This window comes from Cyprinodon variegatus, unplaced genomic scaffold (genome assembly GCF_000732505.1).
Source record: "Cyprinodon variegatus isolate N-32 unplaced genomic scaffold, C_variegatus-1.0 Scaffold153, whole genome shotgun sequence".
Taxonomy (NCBI): domain Eukaryota; kingdom Metazoa; phylum Chordata; class Actinopteri; order Cyprinodontiformes; family Cyprinodontidae; genus Cyprinodon; species Cyprinodon variegatus.
In genome coordinates this window covers 549,082-559,316 of record NW_015150606.1, presented here as the reverse complement: position 1 = coordinate 559,316, position 10,235 = coordinate 549,082, and the positions used below count along the sequence as shown (strand labels likewise).

Genomic DNA, 10,235 nt, shown 5'->3' with positions numbered 1-10,235 from the left:
AAAGTGTCTTGAGATGACATGTGGATTGACTCTATATAAATAAACTGAATTGAATGATTATTGTTGTGTTTGCAGTACACTGATTATCCATTAGTGATGTTTTCCTGGGACTAAGGATACAACTTTTCCCACTTCTGCCTAAATGGCAGATATTATATATCTGCTTCTATATTAAAAAGAGGGATTTTGTTTAAGTTTTTTGTTTTTGGCAAATCATACACACACATTCACACTTACAAGCCTATGCAGAGGAATCGACTAACCTTACAGGAATGTTAATGGACTGTGGGAGGAAGGCAGAGTACCCAGAAAGAGACACCCAAAGAGAAGATTCATACTTTGTGTAAAAAAAAAAAAAAAAAAAAAAAAACATGGCTTCAATTAAAACCCAGGAGCTTCTTTGTACAATGCAGAATATAATTCAATCAGTGTTAACAGAACCAACAGAAATAAAAAAGAGAGACATATAAAATAAAATCTCTTTGTCCTTTTAAAGAAATGAATTATATATATATATATATTTTTTTTTTTGATTCCTCAACTTGAATTCTGATTGGAATTAGAATATGAATTATACTAAAACTACCATTAATTCTACCATAGTTCATTATTTAGGGAATTCACATGGATTAAAATCCCCATAAAACATATTCTTCAAATAAAAAGCAAAGCTTATCATGGTGAAAGCGTTGCTCAGGAAAAAAATTAAATAAAAAAAGTTAATCCAAACCACAGCTACATGAGGCCATCCTGGAACTCCATACCTGGGACTCATAATAGGGGTTGACTTTTCCTTTCAGTCTAAGCAGAGTCACGCCATCAGGCTTATGGGTCGGGCTGATCACGAGGCTATTATCCCCCAAACTAGCACTGCTGTACTAGAAAAGACAATTTTACATAGTGCTGATGGCTGCATTTTACCAGACATGTTATATTTCTGGTCCATTATACTTGAAACTATTTTTTTTATAATAATTAAAAAATACACTCAATTGATAGTAAGTGAAGGGAAAAAACCTGTAACAACACGTCCTTCATGTTTATACGGCAGTAAATAATACATAATATTATTTTTTTCTTCTAAGATATTTTTTGCACTGGATTCTTTTCTCAGGAAATAAAAGTAAATCTGGCACTATTCTCAGATTTTACTTTGTCAGATATTTCTCCCAGTTCCAAAATAGCAACATAGTTTATGTTGTTCCATCACATAAGAACCCAAGTCATAAGAAATATTCATTGTGCTTCATTTTCTGCTTTGTTTTCATAAAATTATTGTATATTACTTACAGACAGATATAATACTCTCATAAAACACAGGGAGGGTGTCACACAGGTTTTAGACATGAAAGCAGGACTGAGACAAATATGCAGGAAATTCTTAAAATAATATCCAGGACTACATACAAACATAAATTACATCCATGTATACTATGTATTAGCAAAAAAAAAATCACAGAATAAAATGAGTTGTTTAAATGTTTAAGTAGGATAAACTAAGATAAACTAGAAAAAGTTGCATTTCCTGCGAAAATGCAGTGTGAACGCTGTATGCTAAACTGTAAGCTGTATAGGTGAAATAGCAGAAACAAGCTGAAATTTAAAGCAAAAACTGTTTAAATGGTATGAAATGGCAGAAAACAAAAACGCTTAATTACTTTGCTAAAAATAATGGAAGCCAACAGCAGAAACATGACATAACGGCAAATCTAAAAGTGTAATGCATGTCCAGAAAGAGAGCAGAATCAAGTATAAGATCCCAACATAGGCTGAAATCTAATAAATTAGTAGAAATGGCAAAAACAATGGCAAGAAAAACCTGAATTTTATCTTGTGTCAGAAAAAAAGGAGTCGTTTAAGGATAAGGACTAAAGTGTTGAAGAATGTTATATTGAATGATCAGATTAGTGCTACATAAGAAGCTTGATTAAAGTGTTTCAAAGTTGAAGTCATGTAATATATGGTAATAAAATTAATCCAGAAATAAGCTGAAGTTGGAAGTAAAAACTTTGCTAAAGTATTGGGAATGAGCAGAAAGAAAAGCTTAATGGCCTTCTTCAAAACAGAGGAAACGGGGTGAAACAAATGGCAGAATCATGGCTGATTATTAATTAGGAAATAAAAACCTGTTAAGAACTGTTTAGAAATGCAGCACATACATAAACACTCTAATGCTTACAGCATTCACACAACTATTATAATCTACACAACTGAAACAAAACTAAGGTTAGAGAAATTGGCTAACTTAAGTTTCGGGAAACTACAATAGATTAAAATAACTATGATGGGTACATTTTGATAAGAAAAAAATCTCCTGAAAGCTAGTTTAAATTAAAGTAAACTAAATTAAGCTAAATCAAACTAAAAGCTTAAGCAGGCCTGTCAAAAGAAGGTATTTAAATGTATTGTTCATTGTTCATAAAATGTAAATTTGAGGTTTGATAGTGTTTAATCAAAACAAAAGGATTTCTCTGATTAAATTATTGCGATGGATGTTGTAATTAACCTTAACATATGCAAACTTAGCCTTTGTGTCCTCGTTAATGAATTTCAATTAGTTTTCAGAAATAAATAAGTAGGAACTAATGCACCTTGCTGTCTCCTTTTCAGAGGAATGGCCCTGCTGTCGACCAAACAGGCTTTGATAACCTGGCATATGAATATGGCAGCCAGAGTGAACTCCTATCAACCAAACCTATCTCCAGAGCAAGTTTCAAACTTTTGGGACTCACCTGTGGACCACAAGATGTGGAATCCACACTCAGCCACCTTAAGGGAGTCTCTGCCATCATCTGGACTGTGGCGGATAGTTTACTCCAGGTGGAGTACGATGCCTCATTTACCACTACCAAAGAGATTTCTCTACAGCTACAGACTCTGGGATGTAGAGTTGAAGCAGCTATACGGATCAAAGTGGACGGGATGCGCTGCCAGTCCTGCGTCCAGGCCATTGAGGGACAAGTTGGAGAGATGCAAGGGGTCTCCTACATCCAGGTGTCTCTTCAGGATGGAGTTGCCCTGATTGTATATCAGCCTCTCCTGGTTACGCAACATGATCTAAGAGATAAGATCGAAGATATGGGGTTTGATGCTACTCTCTTCCCTGAGGAGTCGTTTGATGGAGACCTAAGCTGCTGGCAGAGTGACTTGAATGGACCCATTCATATTGTTAATGTCTGGATTGGAGGGATGACTTGTAGGTCCTGTGTGCAGTCCATAGAGGGCAGGATCTGTCAAATGGTCGGAGTCAAGTCTGTAATAGTGTCTTTGAAGGAAGATAAGGGAACAATAAGCTTTGACCCCAGTCTGACCGATGCAGAGCATGTTAGGGCAGCTATAGAAGAAATGGGCTTTGACGCATCACTAAAAGGTAAGATATGTTATCTACCATGGAGTGAGGTTCTCCTCAAAACAAAATGAGTTCTGAGGCAAAACAGGAAGACAGTTCTGGGGAATAATGAATAAAAGGAAGTATGATAAGGTTAAATAGAGGGACAGAGGTCATTATTAACACTTTTATTGATAACTAAATAAATTATTTACTCATTTGGTAGTTAATGTTGTTTTATGCATCAAAAATCCTATATCTGTTTCTATATCAGAGCCTCCTCATATTCAAGAAAAACAAGACTTTGGAAGCCTATGCTCATCCAGCAAGACGGAAACAAGCAAAGGTGCTGAATCTCAGGTAACCAGTACAAGCTGCTGCCCTTACTCCCCTGAAATCAAAGCACAGAAATGCTTCATCCGTGTGGCGGGAATGACCTGTGCCTCCTGCGTGGCTAACATTGAGAAAAACATGCTCAAACACAAGGGTGAGTTTGAGCATTCCCTCTTCTTAAACTGCCTTTCTGACACCAGCATGATTGTACTTCACGTTTTTTTTTTTTTTGCAGGAATCATCTCTGTCCTCGTGTCTCTGATGGCTGGGAAAGCGGAGGTGAAGTACGACCCAAACCTCCTTGATCCAGCTGGGGTGTCTCAGTTAATAGAGGATTTAGGCTTCGGTGCTGAATTGTTGGAAGACAACGCAGTGACACAAGGGAAACTTGATCTGCAGATTACGGGAATGACTTGTGCGTCATGCGTGCACAAAATCGAATCCAAACTCACCTCGACCAAAGGCATCCACTCAGCTTCAGTGGCCCTGGCCACCAAAAAAGCTCAAATACAGTTTGACCCAGAGGTCCTTGGAGCTCGTGATATTGTCAGGATAATTCAGGTACTTCCTTTTTAAGGTGTTGGTTTAGTGCTCACCATTGCTTTCAAAAGTAACCCCATCTTGTGTTTGGGATTGCAGAGCCTTGGATTCGAGACAAGTCTGGAGAAAACTGGTTTCAAAAACAACCTGGATCACTCAGAGGAAATCCGTCAGTGGGTATCTATTGCAGACCTTGGGTTCAATTCTTGTCTTGGGTGTTTCTCATCTTCCGATTTTAAAAAAATGTGCACTAGTGGCATTTATTTAAAAGTTAGCTGACAGGAGATGGGTCTGAGAGACAGTGGGACGGGACACAATCTTTTGATGGTGGCAGACAGGACATAAATTGAATGTGGACTTTGCCCTTGCTACACCTCTGTGCCCAGTGACATTTACTTGACCTATGATTAGGACGTTTGAAATCTGTCGTATGAAGTAAAGGAATAGCACCCCATTTGTGCCTTTTTTTTCTCTCTAGGTGGAAAAACTCCTTTCTTCTCAGCCTGGTCTTTGGCCTACCTGTCATGGGCCTTATGATCTACATGATGATCATGGACATCCAGCACAAAGACCATGGTGGCGCCATGCCAGAGGAGCAGAACATTCTGCCAGGTCTTTCTCTCCTCAATCTGGCATTTTTCCTACTATGTACACCTGTGCAGGTACAAGGAAAAAAACATTTCTGGATTTAAGGTTATCTCTATACCTTCGGCTGTTGCTCTACCGCTGTAATCAACTGCAAAACTTTGGGGTTTCTTTGCTTAGATATTCGGAGGTCGATACTTCTACATCCAGGCATATCGTTCTTTGAAACACCGCACAGCAAATATGGACGTGCTGATTGTTTTGGCCACCTCCATCGCCTACATCTATTCCTGTGTGGTCCTTGCCGTGGCCATGGCAGAACGAGCCGCCAAGAGTCCCATGACTTTCTTTGACACTCCACCTATGCTCTTTGTGTTCATCGCTCTTGGACGATGGCTCGAGCACATTGCTAAGGTAGAAAAAAGTTTATTCTTAGTTTTTGTGCAATTTGATCATTTTTGCATCACAGGAACCTGTTCTGCATTGAGTCAACTTTCATATAACATTTTCAGAGTAAAACCTCCGAAGCTTTGGTCAAATTAATGTCACTACAAGCCACTGATGCCACTGTGGTCACTTTAGGAACCGATCACTCCATTGTCAGGTAAAGCCCTAAAGAATTAAACAGAGCAGGGTGATAACTGAGCTGGATAACTTTCAATTATGTATTTGTTTAGCGAGGATCAGATAGAGGTGGAGTTGGTCCAGCGAGGCGACGTTGTGAAAGTCGTCCCTGGAGGAAAGTTTCCTATTGACGGAAAAGTGATTGAGGGGAGCTCTATGGCGGATGAGTCCTTAATTACAGGTAAAAAGAAAACAGCTGTAGATGCCAGTTAGAGTTTTTGCCACATTATTACAACATCATTTTTTTTTGTCAGGTGAGCCCATGCCTGTCACCAAGAGGCCAGGCAGCTTGGTGATGGCAGGCTCCATCAATGGTCATGGTGCCCTTCTGGTGGAGGCCACTCACGTCGGTGCTGAAACTACACTCTCCCAGATAGTAAAACTAGTGGAAGAGGCCCAGACATCGAAGGTACATTAAATTGTACAGTCAAGCGATTAATAAATCCACAAGCCCTGTTTGTTTTGAGTGTTTCCACTTGTTTTCCTGCAGGCACCAATCCAACAATTTGCTGACAAAATGAGCGGCTACTTCGTGCCCTTCATTATTATTGCATCCCTTATAACACTGGTGGCCTGGATGGCCATAGGGTTTGTCAATTTTGACATTGTGAAGGAGCACTTTCCAGTACGTTTGTTTACGATCACTTTCCTTGCCTATAGACAAGTAAATCTTGCAGAGCTCTTACTCTCAGCCTCCACACAGGGTTACAACCAGAACATCTCCAAGGCGGAAGTCATTGTCCGCTTCGCCTTCCAGGCATCCATCACCGTTCTATCCATTGCTTGTCCCTGCTCCCTGGGGTTGGCCACGCCAACAGCCGTTATGGTTGGAACAGGAGTTGGGGCGCAGAATGGGATCCTCATCAAAGGAGGGGAGCCACTGGAGATGGCACACAAGGTAATAAATTAAGATTTTGGGAACAAGCTTTCTCTGCCTAGAAAACCGTCCTTCTGAGTTTCCTCTTTTCTTTAGATCAATGTAGTGATGTTTGATAAGACGGGTACGATAACAAACGGGATTCCGAAGGTCACTCGCGTGCTGGTGCTTTGGGAAATGGCCCGGATGCCTCTGAGAAAGATCCTGGCGCTGGTCGGCACAGCAGAAGCAAGCAGTGAGCATCCACTCGGCATGGCAGTAGCTAAATACTGCAAAGATGTAAGAGGCCTGCAAATTTATGACCACTGACAAGACTGACTTAATTGAAATAAAACAAGCGTGTATTCAACAGGAACTGGGCTCGGATGTTCTGGGATACTGTCAGGATTTCCAGGCAGTTCCTGGATGCGGGATCAGCTGCCGGGTGTCCAATGTGGAACATCTGCTACAGCAGAGCAATGAACTTTTCCTTCTACCAGGGGTAACGAAAGAGGAGAGCAACCTTTTATCAAACGAGGAGCCCTCTTGTTTAGGCAAGTCTGTGTGATTCTGAAAGACAACTACCTTTTTTCATTATGTTGGCTATCCCTGAAACCTTTACACTATATTTTTTATTACCCAAGTTTTAAAAAATCAAACCACCTCTTCAGTCAGTATCATACAAGCAAAGGAAAACCTTCTGAACTCTTATTTTTTTTTTTCAAACAAACTGGAATGCTCAAAAAGACTTGCCTGTTTTTCTCCATTAATGAGCCTCTAAAATTTGCACCATGCTTTGTATGTTTTGTAGTCATTTTCGGGTCATCAGGATAACTTGGTTAGGATGGGGACCATTAGACCATTAGTTGCTTGAAAATGGTCTTACAACCACTTTCCAGATTGATAAGCCACAGAAATAGCTTCTCTAAGGCCATTACTGGTGTTTTATTTAGCAGACTTGGCATTTTTCCACACCCCTGTTTCCTTTCATCTTATTTTTGTTTAAATTTCCTATTTCTGTCCCTTTTTTTCTAGCTGAGGAAGCATCTTACTCCGTCCTGATTGGAAACAGGGAATGGATGAGGAGGAATGGCCACCACATCAAAGCAGATGTTGATGCCGCCATGTCGAGCCATGAAACCAAAGGGCAGTCTGCCATACTGGTGGCCATAGATGGTACGGACCATACCAACAAGCTATTTTGTTTCTTTTTTGGCATCAAATGGATAATATTGGCGCTTTTTCCAGGTGTTTTATGTGCCATGCTAGCAATTGCAGACACTGTGAAAGCTGAATCTGCATTAGCGGTGCACACCTTGAACAGTATTGGCATTGAGGTGGCCATGATAACTGGAGATAATAGGCGAACAGCCAAAGCCATAGCAGCACAGGTAGAACTTTGATCAAGAGATAGCAGCAGGCCATGGGTTTGGAAATTAAAGCTTGTTGTCGCTGCAGGTGGGGATCAGGAAGGTGTTTGCCGAGGTGTTGCCATCGCATAAGGTGGCCAAGGTTCAGGAGCTGCAGGATCGAGGCCTTCGAGTGGCCATGGTTGGCGACGGTGTCAATGACTCGCCTGCCTTGGCCTGCGCTGATGTCGGCATTGCCATTGGTACTGGGACAGACGTGGCCATCGAAGCGGCAGACATCGTCCTGATCCGGGTAGGTGGCTGTTGTCATTGTAGAAACATTTTATTTGGTTTTAAAAAGTCTCAACTGGATGTTTCTCACACTGCAGAATGACCTGCTGGACGTGGTGGCCAGCATCGAGCTCTCCAAGAAGACAGTGCGCAGGATCAGGATTAATTTTGTCTTTGCGCTCATCTATAACCTTCTAGGTATTCCAGTCGCTGCAGGTGAGAATTGAGCCTGTTAGAGTTTGTGTCCTGGAGCGAAATGAGTAGAACTGCAATAAACGTGTCCAACGGCCTCCTCTTGCGTTCAGGTGTGTTCATGCCGGCTGGTCTCATCCTGCAGCCTTGGATGGGCTCAGCTGCCATGGCTGCCTCATCCCTTTCGGTGGTTCTGTCTTCTTTGCTACTAAGGATGTGAGTCACAGCTCTACTCTTTTATGTTTTATAGCAATTCATTTCAGTTTGTTTATATTGTGCCATTTCACAACACATCATCTAAAGGCACTTTACAGAGATAATACAGTCAGATTGGTTACATTGTTTTATGATGCAAAACCAGCTGATTGCAACATGTCACTGATTTGCACAAGATGCTCCTCCAAGAGACAATTTTCGCATGCTTTTTGTCATTGACTCTTCAGAAATCCTTCAAACCAAGCATGCATGCAGCAACATTGGAGAGGAAAAACTCTTTTTTTACAGAAAGAAATCTCCAGCAAAACCTGGCTCAGTGTGAGCGGCCTTCTGCCAAGCCTGTCTGGGGTTCAAGGACATAGAAGTAGATATACAAGAGGTAACTGTTAATGAGCTCCACGGTTGGCCCTGTCCAGGAAAGACAGTCAGGCAGACGAGCTCTGAGCCAGATCTCATGCCATATGAACAATTATAGTTAGTCACACAGTAAAAGAAACGGGACTACACGGCCAAACAGGAGCAGACCAGATGGCATTAGTAAGACAAGAAAAAGCAGCGAGAACATTAAATTAAGGGTGGAGCTAACAATTACTGCAAAATGGGAGAACAGAGGTGGAATGAAGCAGAATGGTAAAAAGTGGTCCCTATGTACTCCAGCGAACTAAACCTACAGCAGCATAAACATAAAAAAAATAGCTAAACTGACTATTTTCAATCAGGTATGAGGAAGGTGAAGCCAAGGAGAGCATTTGTAAGCCCTTTAATACATTCACAATTTATTCAGGTATTACAAATCTTTCTGTATTTATTTTTGCATGTATGGTAGAGGCGGAATTATGCTGTGGGGATGTGTATAAAGTATTGATTAGGAACATAAGGGTCATATCCATCATCTTCTTTCAAGTTAAATGTTTCACAGGTTTTTGTTGTTCTATTCCATCAAGTCCAGATAAAACACATTTGTTGGTGACAAAATATGAAAAGAATCAGTAAATGGTATCATAAAACCCTGCCTTTTTTTTACAGGTATAAAAAGAAATCTTTTGAGTTCTATGAATCTCGCGCAAGAGGCCACATGAGGAGCCTTCGATCATCTCAGATAAGCACGCATCTGGGTCTGGTTGGGCAGTGGCGCAGCCCTTCGCTCCCCAACACTCCTCGAGCGCAGATGGGCCAGAGACTGTCCGGTAATGTTGCCCAGGAGCATCGTGGCTACTCGCGACTGGATCCCCCGACAGCAGATGTTATTTAACATGTAAAAAGGGAAATAAGTTCTTATGTTTACAAATTCAGTAATGTTCCCTTTGTAAATGTTTGACTGTACTTGTGTAAATATGTTTTATTTGGTTGTAAACTCAAAATTATATTTTATCGCAAATTGTTTGCCCTGGTTTACTTTTTTTTCGAGGAACCACAACTTCAGGTTGTGCACAAAGTTCGCTCTGATAACTCTGCTGGTGACAGTGATGGTCTGAATAATATATGAGTTGAAAAGGAAAAAATTCAGACTTTAATGCTGCCTTGTCTTTCTCCTCTTAGACAAGTCCAGCACAGAAAGAGTATTTGGGAAAGCCAGTTTTTTTTTCTTTTTTTGTTCCCCTACTTGTATTTAAAGACATGCCAAGAATACTTAATGGAACGCATTAATCAAAAGCTCTCACTCTTGGTTCTATAGTTATCTGGGAAGAATGAGCTTATTCACCGTGAGTAGACTGCAGACTTATTAATAAGACTCTTATCCTGTACTCAGACCTCATAATAGGCAATTTTTTATTTTTTTTTTACAGCAGTTTGACGTGTTAGCAGGAAGAACAGAGAACGAGTTCAAGAAGGCCATTCATAATGTCACTTATTACACATACTAAAAAAAACAAAAGGCAAGTTTAAATATGCTTTGTGCTAATAAAACAACCAAACTGCT

The 10,235-nt window shown here is 40.6% G+C and overlaps 1 protein-coding gene across 1 annotated transcript in view; it reads left to right on the top strand.

Moving 5' to 3' along the window:
• atp7b (ATPase, Cu++ transporting, beta polypeptide) overlaps positions 1-9,566 on the top strand; it is a 20,241-nt gene extending 10,675 nt beyond the window's left edge. The window contains exons 2-20 of the mRNA XM_015377395.1: positions 2,611-3,370; positions 3,603-3,815; positions 3,897-4,222; positions 4,301-4,374; positions 4,680-4,863; positions 4,967-5,200; positions 5,299-5,390; positions 5,464-5,591; positions 5,665-5,819; positions 5,901-6,035; positions 6,114-6,308; positions 6,384-6,566; positions 6,640-6,820; positions 7,302-7,442; positions 7,515-7,657; positions 7,725-7,928; positions 8,005-8,122; positions 8,212-8,314; positions 9,341-9,566. Coding sequence (XP_015232881.1) covers positions 2,611-3,370; positions 3,603-3,815; positions 3,897-4,222; positions 4,301-4,374; positions 4,680-4,863; positions 4,967-5,200; positions 5,299-5,390; positions 5,464-5,591; positions 5,665-5,819; positions 5,901-6,035; positions 6,114-6,308; positions 6,384-6,566; positions 6,640-6,820; positions 7,302-7,442; positions 7,515-7,657; positions 7,725-7,928; positions 8,005-8,122; positions 8,212-8,314; positions 9,341-9,566 — 3,795 coding nt within the window. The remainder of the gene's footprint in view (positions 1-2,610; positions 3,371-3,602; positions 3,816-3,896; positions 4,223-4,300; positions 4,375-4,679; positions 4,864-4,966; positions 5,201-5,298; positions 5,391-5,463; positions 5,592-5,664; positions 5,820-5,900; positions 6,036-6,113; positions 6,309-6,383; positions 6,567-6,639; positions 6,821-7,301; positions 7,443-7,514; positions 7,658-7,724; positions 7,929-8,004; positions 8,123-8,211; positions 8,315-9,340) is intronic.
• The last annotated feature ends 669 nt before the right edge of the window (positions 9,567-10,235 follow it).